Source organism: Spea bombifrons, chromosome 1, assembly GCF_027358695.1.
Source record: "Spea bombifrons isolate aSpeBom1 chromosome 1, aSpeBom1.2.pri, whole genome shotgun sequence".
NCBI lineage: Eukaryota > Metazoa > Chordata > Amphibia > Anura > Pelobatidae > Spea > Spea bombifrons.
The window spans coordinates 147,643,521-147,665,597 of NC_071087.1; the positions used below are offsets into that span (position 1 = coordinate 147,643,521).

General features: G+C 44.1%; 1 protein-coding gene across 1 annotated transcript in view; it reads right to left on the minus strand.

Annotated features, from left to right (window-relative positions):
• The window catches only part of ZSWIM6 (zinc finger SWIM-type containing 6), a 47,825-nt gene that overhangs the window by 15,505 nt on the left and 10,243 nt on the right, over nucleotides 1-22,077 (minus strand). The window contains exons 2-4 of the mRNA XM_053448030.1: nucleotides 11,467-11,823; nucleotides 4,854-5,002; nucleotides 2,454-2,604 (exon numbers count right to left, since the gene is read on the minus strand). Of these exons, the coding sequence (XP_053304005.1) occupies nucleotides 2,454-2,604; nucleotides 4,854-5,002; nucleotides 11,467-11,823 (657 nt within the window). The remainder of the gene's footprint in view (nucleotides 1-2,453; nucleotides 2,605-4,853; nucleotides 5,003-11,466; nucleotides 11,824-22,077) is intronic.

Consider the following 22,077-nt stretch of genomic DNA (forward strand, 5'->3'; position numbering starts at 1 on the left):
ACAACGCGTTCGATCCTCTTCCACTCGTGGGACACATTTTGTTTCCGAGGCTTTTGATGAACTGCTAAGCTAGAGGCGGAGGGGAAAAAGGCAACAAATGGCCTTTTGGTGGACATTTACGTAAATCTCTCAAACTTTAAATTTCAGAGGTCTTCTGGATTTGGAATGCGTATAATATTGGATACAGACACAAAAGTTGACGAATCTTGTTAATTATCATAAGCCCTCCTCCTGAATCCCTAAACTACTAACACCGAGCTTTCTGATTTTGCCCCAGGATTTTTGGGTTTGCAGCGTTGGGTTTTATACAATGCAGTACAGTGAGTTTTCTACACAAATGCACAGCCACCGCCAAATTAAAATTTATTAGCAGCAAATTAAATTAAGTCAATGGTCCTCTATCCTTGGAGAAAGGAAACAAACATAAGTAGACGTACTTTACTGGGAAAAATCTAAAGCCAAAAATAAAGGCGCGTGCCGGAGATTTCACGGTTTGTTCCTCTTCGCAGCAGATCGGACGTTCTCCTTGTCCTCACTCTGCGCGGCCTTCTGTTGAGCAGCGGAGTCCTGCCATGAATGTTCTGGATTATCTATCCGCTCGCTGGCGCCGGTGTTAGGAGATACGGGGGGACAGAGACCTCACAAGCTGCTTCTTCTCGCCAGTATAGTGAAGAAACGCATCTAACACATTTCTCAAAAGTGACGCCAGCTCTGGAGATACGAGGAATTTAACCAATTTCCCTATCCACGAGTACGAAGCGGCTATGGAGAACACAGATTGCAAAAGGCACTCGGTTTAACCCTTCCAGGAACAGGCAAACGCAATACTGAAGCCGTTAACCATGATGTAAGTGTTAAATGAGCTTAGTGACCAACTGCTATGGAGAAAATGTTTCCGCTCGTATCACAACTTATGAAATAAAAGGATAAAAACAAAAGGATTTTATTCCTTAATATTGGGCTTGTCATGCGTGGCACATTCAAAATCTACTACAACATAAACATACTGTGACATGCAGTACGACTTCCCATTGGTTTAATACAACAGCTCCAGATGACGATTTCATTCTTTTCAATAAAATGGGACTCGATGCAGTTTGCTATTGGTATTTATGGAGACGTTTGAGCTTACGACGTACACACGACGTACACTGGAACCAGAATCTCACATCCATTTAATAAACACTGATTGGTAATCCTAGAATTGGTCCTAGAACCCATGACGACTCTGAAAAGTATACGTATCATATGAAAAGCTCTAGAACAACGAATCCTAATATCATGGAGTCTATGGAAACATCCTTAGCGAGTTAGGGCCAAAGGTGGTTTTAAAGTCATGCTGCTTCGGAAAAAAAAGGGCATTTAGGAATTATACCTGCAAGGGTCACAGATGTTCCACCTGTAACCTACCAATTTGGCAGAATAGTTGGCTTTGTCATTAGGTCTACAAGGAACATCCCCCATAGGATACCAGCATAGGGAAAATAAACGTCCCATGAGTGACAATGTAAATATTATGCAACAGAACGTCTCTGGTGCTAATGGTGTTAAAGCATTACAAATATGAAGATTCAAAGAAATCATAAATGCAATAGAGGATGCAGCTCCCCTTAACACCGCAGCAAGATTAACACCCGTCTCATGAACTCGCTTCCTAAATCCATTCCCGCCATATGGACGGACTCAGATCTTTAAATACCTGAACGGTTGCACACCGCCGCATTCATATTTAACACGATTTAAACCTATCATCAATCACATGCTTCTTTCAGAAATAGTATCCTGCACAAACGCTGCTCGGCTGGTAAGGAAGACACGATTCTCTGTGATATTCCCCATCCGTTCAGTATACTAATTTGGCACTAATTAACGTAAAAAGTCCAACGGCTTCACAGTTCCAACAGCTTAACAAACGCAGTTATGGGGGGAGAGAGAACATGTTCTGCTGTACCGTGCGCCTCACAGAGGAGGCCGTTTCCACTGCGCCTCTTAGCCCAGATCACAGGCGATTCCCATGGCTGGCTCTCAACCCACCGCAGGGAAGTGAACATAGAGTTCCCGTATTAATATGCCAAATAACTCGCTGACAAACCACTGCCAAGTTGGCACCACAAGTGTTCATTATAACAGTAAACACATACAAAGGATTAAAGCTACAAAACAGAAACGGTTCCAAAAATGTAAACAGACAGAAACTGGGGGTGGTGGGGGATCGGCGCCCAATCGGCTCACATTGTAAGTGGAGGAAGTTTAACGAAACGGGGAGACCGGCAAACGGGATATCTGCCAGATGCGAAGAGGAACACAAAGGATGCCTGTCTACACAATGTATGGATCGCCCCTATACCCATTTCTATAAACAATGGGTCAGCAATGATTTCAATGGGCCAGGACTCTACAGGGATACATGGGAGATTTTCTTTAACCTCTTGGTCCAATAAAATGAAAGTTACCTAGTTCATCCCAGAGCTGCCTGTATTTGTCAGTCATTGCAGTGCCTTGTTGCCGCCATAGTGAGAGTCGAGGATCCGCCATGAACTGCTCAGTTATTAGCGTCAGCATGCGCGCTCCATTGGAGTCCCTCATCTTTAACATCTCCCGCACCTGTCAAACAAAAAGAAAAGTCAGAATTGGTGGATACATGCGCGCATCAAAGGCGCTGGATGCTTTTGTAGGGAACTTTCGCAACTCTATTCCATGATCATCCCCGACAGCGCAGTTATTTTTTTATTATTATTATTTCTCCCCGTGAGATGAGGGCACTCTTTGATTAGTGCGGCTCTTAAAGGCTGACAGGGATTCATGCTGCCGGTACTGATCCTGAGAATCCAATTACATTAACCTTTTATTAGGCCAACAGACAATATTTGAGGCCTCAGAGATCTCTTGGATAGAAAAAGACATTTATGTCCCAAAAGCTTATTTGACTTTTTCTGCACTGGCCAAATAAAAGATGTCAATTTTAACCGAAGACTCAATGTTGACTAATCCTGCTATATAGGTTGCTTGCTTTCAAGAAATAAATAATATTTTTGTGCGTCGTTGTGAGCAGTTTAGATGATATGATATATAAAGGGTTACTAATCACTTAGGGAATCAAACTGTGTATATACTCAGGTAGGACATGAATTTTAATGCTTGCCAATGGAGTATTTTATGATGCACAAACCCCATCCCTAGTGCGGTCGAACGTCCAAACCCTTCCCAGAAACAACTCATCAAGTCAAACTGTGCACCTTTTTTTTCGTTGGGAACACTGAACTGTCATGTGACACAAAAGCAGGCACTGTTAGGTTGTTGTCATAGAAACTAAACGTTTAACTAGAGAGTACAATGAATGCGTGTAAGTGGAACAGCAGCTTTAAGTAGGAGCAGTGAATGTGTTCTGCTCTGCCCTTTTTCACACATGTAGGGATTTGATCACTTTCCTATATTGTTAGGTGATATGCGGCGTCCCTATACACAATAAAGTAATGGCGCTTGCCTCTGGCCCCCTCCCCCTTCCCAGTTGTCCCAGTCACTGAACCTGGTCACTCATGAAAACCAGCTTTGTTTGAATGGGTGCACACTGGGCTCCTGCCTGCGCATGCTATTGATGCATTATTCCTGACAGCTGGTTTCAGGAATTGGGCCCAGCAGGCACCAGATAGGCGGACTGCATGTAATCCTGGGAAACGGGTTTCAGCGGCTATAAACCTGGCGAAGGGGAAGACCCCGGGGGGATTTCACAGACGCTCCACGTACAATACCGGAAAATAATGGGGAAAAGGACACAACCTTTAATGAATTTTAATTATATTACCTTACGGATTACAGCTCTATCAACACAATAAGAGCATGAGATCCGATAAAGAGCTGTATCCGGAAAAGCAGTGAACATGCGATGAGCCAGGTAATCTCTGGGAAATAAAAAGGGTCTCGCTAGATCCATGTCCAAGCGAACAAGTATGTCCCCCACCCAGAACCATCCTGCCAAAAGCCGCACTTCAAATAATATACATCCCATAACCCTGTATTATATAACATACATATACTTCCATTACGTGACAGTTATGTCTTCCAGCTTCGGGTTTGGCAACAAGACAGCGGCCCTCGTGCTGCCCTGGAGCAGAGGCAAGTGGTGGGCAGCAGACACCATCAGCTATCAGCAAGTTGTATTATTAAAGGTGCAGTTCCACCAACTCTGCTGAATTTAGAACCTACAGTTTAGTAACTAAATAAAGAATTACAATTAACTTCCTAAGTTTTGCTGGGAACACTTATATTCCCAGCAATAGGTTTGTTTGCTTAATTCTAGTGCAATTAATTTGTCCAAGTGAAACACTCGTTTTAATAACTATAATGCTAAGTAAATGAGGGGTCATGCTTGACACATTCCTTTAAGCCCAGTACCCTGGCCTAGGGCGGCAGATCTCCGTCTTGCTGTGCCGACTCAGCATAGCCTCTATAGACGGCATTAGAGGAGGCTGCGCACCTTTAAGACATGGTGCACCTTTTAATGTAGAGAAGACACCGACCGTGGAGGGGGCGGCAGGTAAAGAGACCTCTGGTTAAGCCTCCATAATTTACTAGACGTAACCACAACCTGAACAGAGGAAATCAAGGCAATAAGGACAACTTCATAGGACCAGCCTTCTTACATCTGCAGAAACACCAAAATTCTGTCACCATTACCCATTCGTGCATCAGAACAGAGCTTACAAAGAACACAACACATTTTACTCATCATCGGATATTTTGTTGTATGACATTTCCTACAAACCTTAATGGTGGGAATCGGAAACTAACAAAGTGTCAGCTTCCCGTCTGCCAAGAAATCCCGCCTATACCCTGAGGTTGTCACTCTATCGTACCTTTGCAAAGAGCAAGTTGAGTTGCTTCCCTGATCCGTGATAGCCGCCCTGCGAGAGGAACAACTTCACCTGTTCCTGGACCTGTTCTTCATCCAAGTGCCAGCAGTTTTCGTCATCTATACTGGCACCGGCTGTAGGATCCGGAGCACCTGAACATCAAACACAAAGAGTTAAAGGTTATGAAAATGCAAACTATTGAGCAGGATTTAACAGTTTTCACACTAGATCAACGTTCAACGGCACAGGACTGAAAAACCTGTGACTCTTGCCCAGGTGTTAGACGCAAAGTCCCCATGTGGTTAAAGCTGTATAGGTGCAAAGCTGGAGCTCTAATAATGAATTATCTAAAACCAAATCCAATAAATAACCACAAAGCAAATTGTATGTAAATCTATGGCACGGATTATCATTAATAGGATGGCCTATACGAGAGGAACCCAGCAATGACGACTAACTCTTAACTTTGGTTATTTCTAAAATACACCAACAATGGCTACCGATTGCTTATAGTCACACTATAAATACATCATTCTCAGACAGTCACCAGCAGAAGTTCAGTTACATTGCTAAAAATAAAAAATAAAAACCCAGAAAAAACAGAAAACCATGACTTATTACTGCAATGCCTACAGTAATAGCAGCCTAATGCCCCGAGGCTGATTGAAGGCTCCTCATTACCGGACTAGGCCTTTGTAAACAGTTTCAGCCTTCACTGAGACCAGCTCACACACCGCTGTGGGCTATTCATTGTACAAATGAAAAGGTTCAAAAGGCTGGGACTAGTACCTGACTCCTCTACAAAAGGCTAATACCCCAACTCAGACAGGGAAGAGCGCAGCCCGCCGGGCTGCTTATCTATCCGATCACAATGCGGAGAATATGAAACGCTTCGGTAGAGAAAAAGTCAATACCGAGCCTGATCGCCCGGCGTGCATGTTTTACAATTTACAGTTAAATACCAGCCCCATGTAGACACTCCGCTCACTGCCACAAAGTCATGGTAACCAAGCCAGTTGTCCTCCATTCCTCGCTTGACAGGTACGAGGTACGGGCTCAGTATCTTGTAAAACAATTTATAACAAGTTACCAAAACAATTTAAAAACAAAACATGTGACCTGCACAAATCGTAAAAAGACGTACGTTATAATGTTTAATTATGGTGGCTCACAGGGCATGAGTAGGCAAGGAGAACACCAAGTGCGATCATGACAAGACCACTGATGGGAGTTGGAATCCACAGAAACTGGAGTGCCAATCCCTTATGTAGGGTAATGTAGAAAATGACCCCCCTTTTTGGCATGTTAACATTTCTTAGGACAAACTGATCAAATCAGAGGTTGGGTCAACAAAGGGTATCTTTGTGAGGACCAGGCTGGTCTTTGTTGGGTGGATTACTGGTGTTTAATACATGCTTAAGTAATGTCGCTACTACACACCTGCGACTGCTAAACATCGTCTTAACCAAATACCTGAGCTCTGAGCTCATGAGCCTCCAGGTAGCCTCCGGACTCCAAACAAAAGAGTCACTGTTTTAACCAAACAAGCAAGTCCTCTCTTCTTTGGCAATTAGGACATTCCTCCAGCATTTTCTGCTCTCCTTGACTGATAAAGAGGGTAGTATAGGTTGGATGAAAAAGCCTCACAGGTATATAACACGCAGGGAGCACGTACGTTTTGATTCCTTTCTCACTGGGTTTGTCGCCTTTATTAAATATTGACCGTTGTCAGCAGGGTGATGTAGCGGCCGTGTGATGCGTACAAGGCTTTATATCTCACAGAAGACATGACAGGTGCATAAACCTAAAATGCGGGTGAATGGAGGCTCGTAGAGCAGGCCAAGTTGCTCCAACAGAACCAGCTATCAACAATAGATAGTTTTTGTTAGATTTTTTTTTAATTGGAACATTTAGAATTGACATGTTTTCCAGAATTAGCACAGCGAGAGTTTACATGTCATCAGCAGCCATAACTCTGTGCTCGACATGGTGACATTATATACCATTATATACCATGAGCCCGTTAAATTCCAGGAGAATCCCATGACCGATTCCTCTACTGTCATCTAAAAGCCATATTATCTTGCTGCAACATATACCCAAGCATAATGATTGTATGGTAAATATTCCCATTAAATACTTATAATTTCACATTTTCAAAAATGAAAATGGAATAACCAAGGTCTGACCAGCTCCCCACGCCAACTTTTTGGGTTGTGAACAGAACTAAGTAAAAAAATACATTCTCATCACGTCCCGCACAAAACACATTTTTGCATTTTTTTTTTCTTTTCTGAAGAGTCTTATTTTATAACAATACGTATTTCTGTTCAGATAAACTAAATTTGTTAATTTCATCATTTCATTAAAGAAAAGCAAAAAATCGGAAAGTATTGAGCACAAGGTCACACTCTACAATCCACGCGGGGGTAAATAATGCAAAACTAAAAAAAAAAAAAAATAGAGTATAAAAATATATACTCGGGATCTGTTTTTAACAAAACTAGAAAGGCTTAAAATACTTATTTCATACCAAAGAAAGGCTTCATTGTTTAAGTTAACCCTCTAAGTGGCAGGTGGACACCGAAACCCTAAAAATAATATATTTTCAGGAAGTTAATGGGATCGCTTGCATACATTCGTATCTCATTAAACTGTAGGCTGGGGATACCCATGACCCATGAATAGACTGCCCGGGTACTAGAAACACCTGTGTGCCATGGAAAGGATAAGGGGATTACAACAGAGATCTCGTGTGTCTTAACCACATACTGTTCCACTTAACCCTAATTGGGGGTTTCCAAGGAGCATGCATTGGGGGCCATGCTCTACAGGGTGGGCTCACACACCGTGCCAATTACTGCACTGCCTGGAGAATACCGCGATCGCTGCTGCCTACTCACCCATTTAAATCCGCTATTCACACGGGACAGTTAGAAATAGACTGGAGAGTTACTGGAAAAATTCACATTTCAGTGTAAAATTACAAAAGAAAAGTGAAAGAAAGAAAAGGAAAAGAAGCAACAAGATAATGAGCGAGAGAGAAAAGAATACGGGTTTTCTATATGTAGGAACTGAGTATTATTCAAATGAAAATGTTATGACTTACGTCGTTACTGAAACGTGACAAAGGTTAAAAGAAAACATTCTCCTTGGGATAAGACTCCATGTGAGAACGCTCAGGCATCTGATATATATTCAGAAACTGACACGATTCAAGAGAATTCATTACATACAGAGCGGCAAAATATATCTAACGTACCATATAGCCGCACAAACAAATATTGCATATGGATGTACTTTGTGGGTAATTTAGCAGGCATTATTTACTAGTAAGAAAAAAGTAAATATCCTCACCACCCCCTGCTTTTGGGGTCATCACGAGGAGGAAAGGTACACCCAGTAAAATCAATGGCAGCGCCGGCTGTGCCTGCACACAGGGGGTCATATGTTACTCTCTCGAACGCTGAAGCCGACTATCACTATTCCGTTCTTGAGCACTGGTAAGCAGAAGATGTATTCCCAATTCATCAGTTTATATATATATATATATATATATATATATATATATATATATATATATATATATATACCGTATTTGCTCGATTATAAGACGACCCCGATTATAAGACGACCCCCCAAAATCAAAATATTAATTTAGGAAAAAAACAAAAAGCCTGAATATAAGACTACCCTATAGGGAAAAAGTTTTACCAGTAAATATTAATTAATGTAAATTATTTTCATGTTTAATAAAAGCTATGATTGAGAAAAATATATTTTTAAAATTTCCTTTTATTTGCCAACCTGCCCCCCCCAGTTATGCCACTCTGCCCCCAGAAATGCTTTATACCCCCTATTTGCCACTCTGCCCCATGATATGCCTTATACCCCTGTATGCCACTCTGGCATATAGGGGGTTAAAAGGCATATCATGGGGCTGAGTGGCATATAGGGGGGTATAAAGCATTTCTGGAGGTATATAGGCATATCATGGGGCTGAGTGGCATATAGGGGGTTAAAATGCATTTCTGGAGGTCCAGAAATGCATTTTAACCCCCTATATGCCACTCAGCCCCATGATATGCCTTTTAACCCAGCATGTACTGGCTGCCTTGGCTTGATAGGAGTGTGATTGCTGTTAGCAGTTTGATATATATATATATATATCAAACTGCTAACAGCAATTACACTCCTATCAAGCCAAGGCAGCCAGTACATGCTGGAACCTGGGGATGATAGCAGTGGGATTACAGTGGGATTACAGCCTCCATATGCCATGCTACAACCCCCACCCCCCTTACACATCCATGCTATCACACACACACTCACACTCATTCACAAACATTTAAATACTCATCCATTCCCTTAATCACACACACTTCACACATACTCAAAAACCCTCCCCCACCCCCTCACCTGAACTGCAGATCTCCCACTCGCAGACTTCTGCAGGGGACCGGCTGTAGCAACTTCTCTGGCCCCGCCCTCAGAGGAGGGAGGGGGGAGATAGAGTTCTGTGAGGACGCTGCAAGCTTCCTGCCCTGCTTCTAACAGAAGAGACGCTGCTCGCGACCGGTAAGCAGCATGGCGCCAGCATTTTTTTGGGGTCTGATTAGAAGACGACCCCGATTATAAGACGAGGGGTATTTTTCAGAGCATTTGCTCTGGAAAAAACCTCGTCTTATAATCGAGCAAATACGGTATATAGATATATATATATATAGATATATATACACACAAATATGCTAGTCATATGAGTGAATGTTTGGAAATAAGGTCATAGTTATCCTTTAGATTGAGTTTGCATTATCTTGTCTTCCTGGGTCATCGGTGACATCAGAAACATGTAAATTTGAATATGGGATATGGCAGCAGCGAGCAGGAGAAGACGTGTGCGATGAAAAACATTTCCTGTACTTATTTTAAGTAGTCTTCAGTAAATGCAAATATGGCTGAGGTTGCGGTTTGAGACTAGAGATTGCGGGTGTTGCCGGCAGACACCGTTCTCGCAGCTGTATTAGGTTTTTTTCTTGGTAAATATTTACGTATCCACCAGCAGCACGTCAGTCACAGAACTACAGAGTGCTACATGGTCTTTGCTCCCCATCATTCTTCTCGAATGACCTCAGATGATCGATCACACTTTTCTGTCGCTGCTGACCAGATCCGGCATTAATTTCCTTGCTGCGCATGCAGTAATTGCCTGCTGGTAGCTAACAGAGGCATTGTATATAATCAGGAATATACGGTCCAGTGTGGACTTAATGCATCCCAAAGAACCTCCGCCCTTGACAAATGACGGAAGATCCCCATATCTCACCTTCATGAATAGTGCTTAGATTTGTCTCGATAACGTGGTTTGCACATTTATGGTAACTGCACCATCCTTGCATCATTGGTGGGAGAGTCATGTTTATATAAAGAATCTCTCAGGCTAAAAGGACCAATAACATATCATGAGTCTGCATTAGAGGCTGCGGCGTTTCAGTAAGAAGCATACAGTAAAGCGTTGAAGAAACAGGAGTGGATGGTCTAATTAATGGTCAGAAATACCGGATATTATTAATCGTTCTATATAGCGGTATCATATACAACCTCCGCTGCTGCTGTCACTTACGCCGGCGCTCGGTGATAGATGCCGGTTTAAGTGCCGGCAGCAGCTGAGGTTACCAGACAGGAGAATCCAGGTCCCCTGCAGCGCTGCGGGGTCCTGGATCTTAGTCTCATAGTCAGACCTCTAATTGAGGTCTGATTACAAGACGAGGGGTATTTTTCAGAGCATTTGCTCTGGAAAAAACCTTGTCTTATAATCGAGCAAACAAAAATAAAATAAAGTGATGGGCATGGGCAGTTAAAACGATCTGTTCTTCTGTGCTGTGAGACCAATGAACCTGCCGAGTATTAGAGATCAGCGATGGCTGGAAGGAGTTCTACCGATCTCCTGCGACATATTACAGGCTCCTCTGCCATTAAAGCCGCCCGCACTTATGTAACTCCAGAGAGCGACAAGAGGGAGCGGTAGAATGCAACATTGGAGGGCACCTTTCAGAAAGGTGAAAAAAGCCTAATGCTTAAAAACAGGCTGAATGTAACACTTCTGTAACCAAATGCAGCACTCAACATGTCATTCCTATTTACTGCTGAATGCCTTACCCCTTCCCAAAAATTATTCTTTCAACCACGGAAAACATTTTTGTGTTTTCTCAGGAACACTTAATTGTCGTGAGACACAGAAGCAGCAACTTACACAAAATACTTGTTTCATTTACGTGCGAAAGAACAAATCGGGGTCAAATATTAGATTAGGGACGCGCTGACTAAACTGCTACCTTGTTTCAGCCGTTTGTCCCGGTGAAGTCATAACTGATCCCCTGAGTATGCCTCGTCCCCGTCACACCATGTACACTGCATATATATCAAGAGCAGCCCTAGCGAAAGTATCTTGCGTGAAGCAAGCAGAAGGAACCTGCCATTGTTTCCATGACGACAGCTCCACATTTTGGAACTTGAGAACCAGACTCGCACATCATCACTCTTACCCGACAAGTTGAATGTCATTTTGAGAGTTATGATACGTATCGGGCTGATGTTTCCAAGCCGCAGCTCTACTCACCGTGAACTTGATTGATTTCCGAGTTCTGCGATAGAATTTCGTCCGCTAGTTTCTGCGCCGTCGGCAAGACCTCCGTGTGGTGAACGGTGATCAAATACTGTACAAATTTCTGCAGCTGGTCTCTGTTCATTTGAAAGAGGGTCTCTGAAATAGGAAGATGCAGCTTGACCTGGTCCGGCTTGCGGATGCGGTATAGCGAGAGTGCAACGACGTGGGCGCAATAAAAGATGTCTTTGTTTCCACAGCTGCAGGTCACTGAGGTAATCTTGCAACGATCAAAGCTGATGGCCACGTTGCAAACGGTCTCCGGCTCCGACTGCATTGCAGGTTCTGTCACCGTGCCACTCAAATGGAAACCTGTACGAAAAGAGGCAAAAAGTGCACTTTAATAAAACTTCCCAAGAAGAACATATAACGTAGTAATAAAGGCAGCCATGACTATACTCCGAGATCAGGAACGTTCTCTTCGTATTACAAAACCTTAAAACCTTAGAACCTTAAAGCAAACCTGGACCATATTTACAAAGAGTATGAAGCTAGTGAACATGCGGACATAGCTTGTAGAGATATACAAACCCACGGGCACGTTAAAGAAAGCGGCAATCGCAGCGCAGAATGGGCCGCTGTAATAACACGCGCTGTGTCGCAGGTCATTGTAACACCGTGAAGATCCGACACCTACACAGGTTCTCGTTATTAAAAATAGATGACTTTGCAGAGATTTCGTTTTATAACATGGGGCTTAACTAGTTACTGGACTAATATTCAAGTAAACAGACAAACCGGGTACAACAATACTGACAGCTAAGTAAGCAAGAAAGTCTAGTAGCCTCCCCCTTCTGCTGCCCAAGAGTTACATATGAGACAGAACACCAGGCACCGCGACAAGGCGAGGAGCAGGCAGTGCGGCTGGCGCACCAAGGCGAGGAGCAGGCACACATCATCCTCCCACTCCCATACATAACCAGGGGTCAAAACTTACAGCAAGGTCCCATTAAACTAGCCACATTGACACATTCCCACAATACACCACTGATAACAAGCAGCGGTGCAAGATCACCCATACATTGCGCAACCCGACATAGCAAACATAACCGTTATTTGCTTCCTACAAAACAATTTACCCAAGTGGCTTTTTTACCGTGTCCACACTGACCACCGAGTAAACGATTCCCTTTCATGAGTGTTCACATGCCAGAGCTTTACGTGTCGGCAGCATGTGAAACGTATATGTTTTCCAGAAAGAATGAAGTGGTCAGCCCGCTCCACCTACCGCACTTTCACTAATCTATAGAGACCGCAGCATATGTGCAGCAGAGAATCAGCCCGGAGCCGGGGGTCCTACAACCCAGATAGATTACCGCCGGCGCCAGGGCTCCTTCTATAAAGGGGGCCGGGTAAAAATATATTGTATCTGTATATAGAATGTACGAGATGCAGCAAAGCTACACACACGTTGGAATGGCGCAGTACTGTAAACCTACGGGCTTCACATAATACAAACCGGCCAGAAATGTTTATATATATATAAAAAAAAAAAAAAAAAACCTGCTAAAAATTAGTAAAAAAATAAGGTTTACAAGATTACTAACCATAAGGGGTACGTAAAAAAAAAAAAACCTTGGATTTTAGCATTATAAATTTAGCATTATGAAATCAGACAGGCACATTGTATATATCCTGTTCAAATGCAGTGATACAGAAGGTGAGGGCTGCTGAGGGCCGGTCATTTCCTTACAATAAGATTTTTTGGTGGCTCTCGTATTGGGATAGCGCCGGTTCCTTTAAGAAAAGCTGCTTCTCCGGGGAAGGGGGCACTCCCTGGTTCTTTATCTCCAGAGGTCGGCTCCATTTCCCAAAGTGTAAATCACAAGCATGTTTCAAATAACAAAAACTTAACACCCGCAAGCAACTGGAAGGAAAGGGATGCACAGGAGACATTCATACGAAGGCAGGAGCAGTCGGTGAAAATGGATCTGCTCCCCACTGCATGTCTCCGAAGGATTAGAGCTCTTCTCTGTTAGCCAGTGACTGAAAAGCACACTGAAATACATCAGATAAATTATATATATTTATATATATATCTCTATCATATCATACACAGACACAATATATGTGTGTGTATGTATATTATATTTTTACCGTAATTGCCCTTTTTTACCCCCAAAACAATGAGGCTCTGAAATGCCCAGGATTATGTTACATACAGCTGCGGCCTATATGACGTCTGTATACGTGTGACAGCTCGGGAACCCCAGAGACAGCAGAGCTGCTGCCAAGGTCAAGTTTCACCCCATAAAAGAAATGCGCAAAGCAGCGCAAAACGCTCGCAGCACCCTTTAAGTGCCAGGGCACTGAGCGGTACACGGACATCACGCACAACCCGAACTGAAGTGACAAATTACGCGTTCTTACTATTCATTAAGCTGAACGAGGACGTGTTCACATCATGTCACGCAGGAGTCGCAAAACACAACAGAAGGTGATATGTATAAAATTTTTAGGTGAGAAAGCACCATTTTACTACTAAACTAATGGGGTTTATCCACTAAATGATAGCTTGTGAGCCTGCCCTGCATAATTCAATGGGCAAGGAATACGGCATGAAGGGTGGTCTGTGCTCAGGACATCTCTGTGCAGATACAGGAGATGGAATTCTGACACATTTTAATACAAGACACCGAGCCTAAAGTGACCTTAACCACCCCAAGTTATGACAGCGCTACAGATCATGCTATAAAATGATAGAGACCCCTTTCCCAACATAAGACAGTTGGGTCGACGGCTCCATACAACCCAAAGACGAGTGAGTAAAGCACAAGGGGGGTATCACAGAATCCCACCTAGCTGGCATTTTAACCCTCCGAACACCAGAGCAATAAGCAGCTCACGCCATCCCTGCCAATAAATGCGAATACCCCACGGCTCGGCGGCTCTGAATTGCACCTCTCTGCCCGAAACCGCTCCATTCCCGGCCCGAAACCGCTCCATTCCTTCCCTCCGCGAGAACACCTGCTTGTTTGTGTGAATCCCTCGTTTGAATACAAAGTAACAGCCAAGCAGCTCTTTATGATTTCCCCCCCTGCGAGTGCGGAAATGGATCCCCGTTAGAAAGCACATTGCTCCACACCACGCTGGGTTTAGAGGCTCGAGCCCCCCTCGCACACCCCGACAGCCTCCCGCTCAGCCTCTCATGGACCATCGGGGCGAAATTAGCGATTCATTACATGCGAAGGAGCAGCAGATTGAAGCAGCTCCTGCTGGGAGAGGCTGCGTCTTTACATGTCGATTCCTGAACAGAAGCAGCTGCTCCCTTCGCTTATATGTATATTTAATGCCGCTGCATAATGGGCAAGATGGTGCGATGCTCCCTGCTTGTTTGTTCAGCTGTAATGTACTCTTGTGTAGAACGGCTTGGAAATGGAGTACTTTGAAAACGAAGACACTTATTAGGCCGCGCGTCAACCACATTCAGCATCATCGCTATGCAATTTAGGGTCATAACCCATATGGCGAAGACGCGGGAAGCTTGTGAGAGACGATCCGAGGTTAAAGGCAGCTTTTGTCAAATCGAAACTTTTTCTACAACTTTCAGTACATTATTTAGAAATATCAGCCAAAAAAATCCACTAAACACACAGCAAAACCCAAACTGAGCCGAGTATTCGCTGGGGTGACCACGGCGGCCATCTTTTCCAGGACTTATACTTCACATGCTGCCGACAGGGAAAGCGCTGCCTTGCAGTATGCGGGATGTATAAACCCAAGGAAGGGTATATATTATTTATGCATCTTACATTTTAGCAGAACCTCCCACACCACCTCCCATTGGAGACGTGTTCTGCTGTGCATGCGCACTGCACTGCCCACCGTTCAGCTGCAGCGCTGACCGCGCCAGTCCTAGGGGGTCTAACGAGACTCGGCCGATGAGTGCGGCTTTGGAGCAAGATGTCGTCTTTAAGGCTTAGGCCACATGCATTCAACACACTAACGACTGCCGGGAATATTATCTCTTCCTCTAGATGGTCAGCTCTTTTGAGCTCCTTGCCCCCTTGTTTCTGTAAGTCGAACTGTAATGTTATATACTGTTTGTTATGTCCTGTTTACCCTTTGTACAGCGCTACAGAATATGATGGTGCTATAGAAAACCATATACCATGTGTATAAATAGCCAGGAATAGTGAGAGTTGCAGCACTACGATTTTAACTTCATTAACGACCTTGCGGTACCGCAATTAATTCACAAACAGTATTAGCATCTAAAGGGTCATGGATATGGCTGTATTAACCCTAAAGAAAACACTCTTTAGTCAAGGTGGATGAAATTCCATCTGAGGAAGGGACCTCTGAGGTCGCAGAAGTTTATGTCTTTTTCCATGCAGGCCAATAAAAAAAAGCTATCCACCTCAACCAAGGACTCAAATACGAAGGGTAACACACAGTACTAGGAGACTTAGGCTATTACTTTGGGTATAAATTTCTGTTACATGCGCTGAATTGGAGAAAAGGTAGATTCTCGTCCCAAAAGCAAGGAAATCACAAATAATGCGAAATTGATAACATTTCACTATATTTGAACACAATCGAATGATCTTCTGCCGTATACTATTTATGCTGTAAAGGGGGTAATACGCTAAGGAGACGTTTTCCCTGTGAATGTGGCAGCGAGCCGGTCCCCGTAGAGCCGTGAATGAGACATGCCAGGCACCACTACACTGAATAAACCGGAGCGTACCAGTAGGACTACGGGGGGGGGGAATCCACAGAAAGTCAAACCCGATGCCAGTCGAATACGATTTTTAGCTCTCAGCTTAAGAGAAAAACATTGCAAGAGGTCTGTGGCCCCCGGGGGACGGACATAACGTGCTTTAATCTACTCTACTGGAATGTATCGGAGCCAGCGAGCCAAAATTAGCATCCATATCCGGATGGACAGCTTGTGAGCGGGGAGAGAGCAACGGCTTTATCTAAAATAAAAGAATTCCAGTCCATTCTCCAAGCGCACGTTCCTCCTACACACAGGCGCGCAAAAGACGCAAGGACAAAACGCACAACAGAATTTCACCAAAATTGACAATACCATTCCTGGATCTCAGGGGAAGTGTGGGGGCCACCAACACATAAAATACCCTGCTTTGTCTGCATTTTGCGCCGTGTGCTGCAGGGGTTCCCACGTCACATATACGGAACACATGGATTAAAGCAGGGCGTGGAAAGAAAGGATCGGGTCTTTTAAAAGCGGAACTTGCCCAACAGAACCGGGAGGATTAACCGAAAAAGAAAACATTCCGCCCTGAAAGCAATAAAAGTGCAACGACTCTGCCGCCTGCGAGGGACTGTTGCGTGCTTGAGTTACGTCCAGCTGTGCTTAAGAATAAGCGCGAGACGAAGGATATTCCATCCTGATGCCCCGGCGAGCCAACTACCAGCGCACGCCGACCGTGAATGACTTTGCCCACCCTCACCGTACGCCCTGCGGCCCTTGGTCCGTATTATCAGAAAGCACAACATCCCATATTCCTCTTAGACAGCCTAGATGGACTGAATGGTTCTTATCAGATTCTGATTTTTTTTATGCTGAAACAGTCTTTGTTCTGGTCTTAGATCCAGGAACCATATGTCCATGCATGTTTAGAGTCACATACTCTGTTAACTACCACTTCTGCAGAGAGGCCGTTCCACTTATCTACCATCCCCAAATTTCCTGATGTTACATATAAACCTCTGACCCTCTAGTTTCAGATTATGGTCTCTTGTTCCAACATTTCTCCTCCTTTGAAATAAATTCCCTCCTGTACTTTGTGAAATCTCTATATGTTTAAACGTTTCTATCTTCTCTCTCTTCTCCAAGCCATCCTTATTGTATAGCTTTGATATAAAACACTCACATACACGGATTAAATTAACTGAACCCATTATCACACACAGCTTTATCTTCTATTATTACTATTAATTTATATAGTGCCATCATATGCCGTGGCACGGTATAAAGGGTACACAGAACATAAGGGGTGCATCGCCTTTCTGTAAATCCAAATGGGCTTACCATCTAGAACGTCACTCATGGTGTTCAAGGACATTTTCAGCTAAAACGTTCTTAATAATAAAAATACATTGAGATTGAAGGGAAATTAAGGGCCAGGCATTTGCAGCTCCCTGTCCTGTACGGTGGGGGAAGGGATAAGAAGAGCAATAAATATATATATATCTACCATGTGAAAAAACATGACCTTGCAGACATGGCGTGTGTGGTCTGCTTCCCTCCGGCAAAATCTAAGTGGAGAGTCTGGGTTTTTAGAAGCCCTTCTCAAGTGAATCCTAGTCCTGTTTACACAAAACACAAGAGGACCGCTGGCATTCAGATGGACGGGATCCCCTCCCCCGACACGCACACTCAAATGAGCTTCCCAGACAAGTATGTGAGATAACAAGACATCACTAACCATGGCTTATAGGAACAAGATACTTCTGTTATTACAAGAACCCCCCACGCACCCAATGCCTTTCCATGCATGGCATGGGGGGCTATTCACTAACACGGCTGGAGAGTTTCCCAAAGGACAAGCCCTTGCATATTTCGCTGTTAGAAGATCTGAGCTAGGCCAGCATGATGTATAAATCAATCAGCGAGGTGACTTTCAAGACATCGCACCTATTGGAAAATGCTTGATTCAGGGCCCCACAGTTGATCATTTATCATTTAACGTGAAGTCCGTGATATGAAACTGCAACTCTGCTGAATGCTCCCCCTTAAACGACTTAACCTCCCATTTAAGTGGGAATATAATGCTCCGCCGACTGCATTTCATTAGAATAAAGACTATAATAAACAGATCCCGATCCAACACTTTGAGGAAACGCGCGTGGAACCCCAGTGTCATTCTGGAAGGTTGATGCGACTCTAAATCTGATTCTAAGTATATAATATCTGCTAAAAAGATTTGGAAACAATATTAACATAAAACAGCAGTAAGAGACCATAAAATAACAGCAAAAGAAACAAAAGAAATGTTACATTATAATTGCATGTAGCACATTGACATACGTATAAAGAAGTATGATGTTTAAGGCTTGTGTACGTTCAGATTCATGGGCTACTATAGTGAAGATATGGCGGTTCTACCCGCCTGGCCATCCGGGGCACAGACGGCCAGAGAGCGAAAGCCAGAGCCCTCTCTATTCAGAGAAAATCTCCCCAGACGCCTCAACACCAAAGACCCAAGGTAATTAGACGCATTAAAGACCGCTCTGCATCAAGAACCCTTCCGAGTCCAGAGGTCTACTGCGTTACTCAGCTCGGTGTCACTGAAAGGGTTAAACCACCACCGCCAGAGAGTAATTCTAGGGGAGCAGCTCCAAGCTACATTAAATGTCGGCCTCAGCAAAGAAAACCACAGGCTTTCTTTATTTAGAAATGAAGAAACACAAGAGCCAGGCAGAAAAAGCAACTCTACACCGGACACAACACACAAACGTCCCGATGGCGTCACATGCCAGCCCTCCGCTCCAGCCTCAGGGGGGGGGGGTCTCTTCTTTCAAGTCTGTTGGCAACATCTGCCTTTTCAATTTGTAACCATTTGGGCATCTTACTGCACGAGGGGTTAAATAACTCTTACAGTAAGGAGAGAAGCGAGAGGCAGGTGGCCTCCTAGAAGAACGGTGGCAGCAAAGCCACCAACGGTTCGGCTATTCCATATATAAGCCTAGATGCGGCCGGGGACTAAACGCTGTAATATTCCTTTAAATGGGATCTGCTCAGAAGTCTAGCCTTTTCCGTTAATACCGGGAGGAACCGAACAGGAGCGCATGGTGACTGGCTTTAAAAGAGAGATTATTCCTTCCCTTCGACGGAAAGTCCAATAAAGTTCCATCCTTCGGGAAACCAAAAATGGTTATTGTTCCAGGAAACGTATCTGGAAAGAAAAAAAACAAACAAAAAAAACCAAACCACCGCCTGATATTATCTGCTACTTTTTGGCAAAAGTCCTCCGGTGCGGCGAATAGCAACACAACAAAGTTCAAACGAGGGCAACGTAAGGGAAGAAGCGCGCCGGCGTTTCTCCATCACACGGGCTGAGCATCGTAGCCGGCCGCGGCACGGCCCTCCCCTCGGCACTGTCAGCCTGGCCCTCAGCTGAACTGCCGGCGCTGACGTCAGCTGGCGACGGAGGCCGCATTCCTGAACAGTTCAGACAAACCCACTTGTGGGAAGCTTAGAAAGCCCTCAGCTGTAGTGAAGAAAGCAAAGGCTTGGCCGGGAGCCAGACTACTGAGCTCAGCATTTTGTAATGCACTTCCTTTTTACTTAACAGCTTGCATAATGCCTCAGCCAATCCACCTTTAACCCTTTCAGCGCGCGGGCTCGCCTCAAAACAAAGTGCGCTCGCTGGGGGGGGCTGTTTTGCTTGGATTAAAAGCAGATCAGGTGATCGGAGAATGAAGTAAAAAGCCTCCTTGATAATAATAACAAAGAGCTCGGCGTATTAAATGGCAAACATCCACAATGAAACGATGTGCGTGTCTTTGCATGAAGGACATTGTACACATTCAATAAGGATATGAGGGCTGGGGGGGAGGGGTGCGGCCGGCTTCCTTTCCCATAGTTCTGGGCATGTGGCCAGGCAGGTAATCAGAGCACGACTGGGTGGCAAAGTACATTAGCGATTGTACTGGTCTGCGCGTTCCTCTGTATACGGACAAAGCCTACATTGAGTGCCGAGCAGCCAGGAACCTTAACCACAGAGGAACCAGGAACAGCTCCCAGGACACTCAGCCGGCCGCTGGCCTAAAACATCACGGATGCACTAACAGATGCAAATCTACGAGGTGTATCTTCCTGCTCTAGGGACACAGAGGCCACTAAAGGCCTGAAAGCCATGTTGGGCTGTCCATTTGAGGAATTAGATCTAGAACATACTCGGCCAGTATTTTCACAATCTGACAAATTAAATTGGAATTCATTCAAGATCTGTACTAATATAATAACAAAACTCTGATCTCGTCCCCCATCGGCTGCCACTTGGCGTGCCGTGTAAGGCCATGTAATGCCGTGTAGCCCATGTGTCGTTTACAATAGCTGCACCCAGCGATGTCTCCTCTATGCACAGAGCCTCCGATATCGCTCCGAATCCTCCCAGAAAATCAATACGAAACAGCAAAGTCTCCCGGGCTTTCGTTTAACAGTTTATCTGCCTTGAAGGACAGCTCAGACATTAGTGGGGCCCCTTAAGTGCCATTTGCATTGTATATTAAAGAGTACTGGGGTGTCAGGGGAGGAAAAAGCATTTTCCCTTAAAGGTCGACTCACGGAAATCAACGCGTCCCATAGAGCAGATGCCGGTAAATGCAAAGAGCCTCGTTTCCTGAAACACAAAAAGAACAAGCTAGAGAAAATTCGTTCGGCTACGATAAATGCTTCGAAGGCAACAGATACAACGTTCAATAGCCATTGGCATTCATCAGAGCCCAAATACAGCAAGCTAAATCATTAGCCATATGCAATTAAACCAATGGAAATTAGACCTTAAAATCCTTACATGGCAACCATCAGAATAACGAACGAGCCACGAATTACAGCATTACTTTAAGAAGCCAATGCACCGAGCGCAGACTTTAAACTATATCTCAGAGAGCAGGATAACACGAATAGTAATAATAATAAATGATTAATATTTACTGGTTATTTGAAGATAATCAGAGTGAAGCAGTGAAAATATTTATGACAATGCAGCTGGATAAGAGTGATGGGAGTTTCCAAAGACTGCGTTTTAGGTTTTATTATTTTCTATCATTGCCTCTACTGTTTACCCCCCCTATGTTTATTTTAAAGGGAGAAATGAAATTCCTTGACCTCCTCTCCGCTTTCCAAAGGAAATCTGGAAACTTACTTCCAAAAAGGAAGAAAAACACAGCCCTGGAAATCCAAGAACGCCAAGCACATCATCCCCTCTAAATGAATAACCTCACTTCAAAGATCAATTTTATATTGTATTTACCTTGTGGGGCTTCAGCAGCCGACCCCGACAGCTGCCAGCCACACAATTCCCATAAATACGATCCATAGCAAATCCTGCCTTTAACAGGCAGAACGTTAACCCTTCCCAGGGCTCAGGGAAAGCAGATAAGGGATGTTCCTCTGACAGCTAAAGGGTTAAAGGTTTGAAATATATATATGTAGAAAAGCATTTAGGGCTCAAATACGCATATAACGTAGACAAATTCATATGCAAGTTTTTATTCTTCCAGAATAAAAAAGGCATTTGTGCTTCCATAGTGAAAGTACACAAGTTCACAATAAATACACACAAACACTATTTTACAGGTCTAAGATGGAGAACAATTTAACCAATGGGCCCTTTAACCCTTAGCTTTCCAAACAGACAGCCATTCATTCAAACATTAACGACTAAACGCGTGGCCCTGAAAGCGCAGTGTCCTGAAGCGTCCCTGCCAGCGTGTGACCCCAACAGGTGCCCGACGACTGGGGCGAACATTTGGTTGTCGCTCTAAGCTACATCTGTTAAACTAATAAGTCACGAGGGTCTGCGCATTCCGGCAGCAGCAATCCGTTCACGGTATACACAAGGGCCGCACTGTTTCTCAATAAATGGC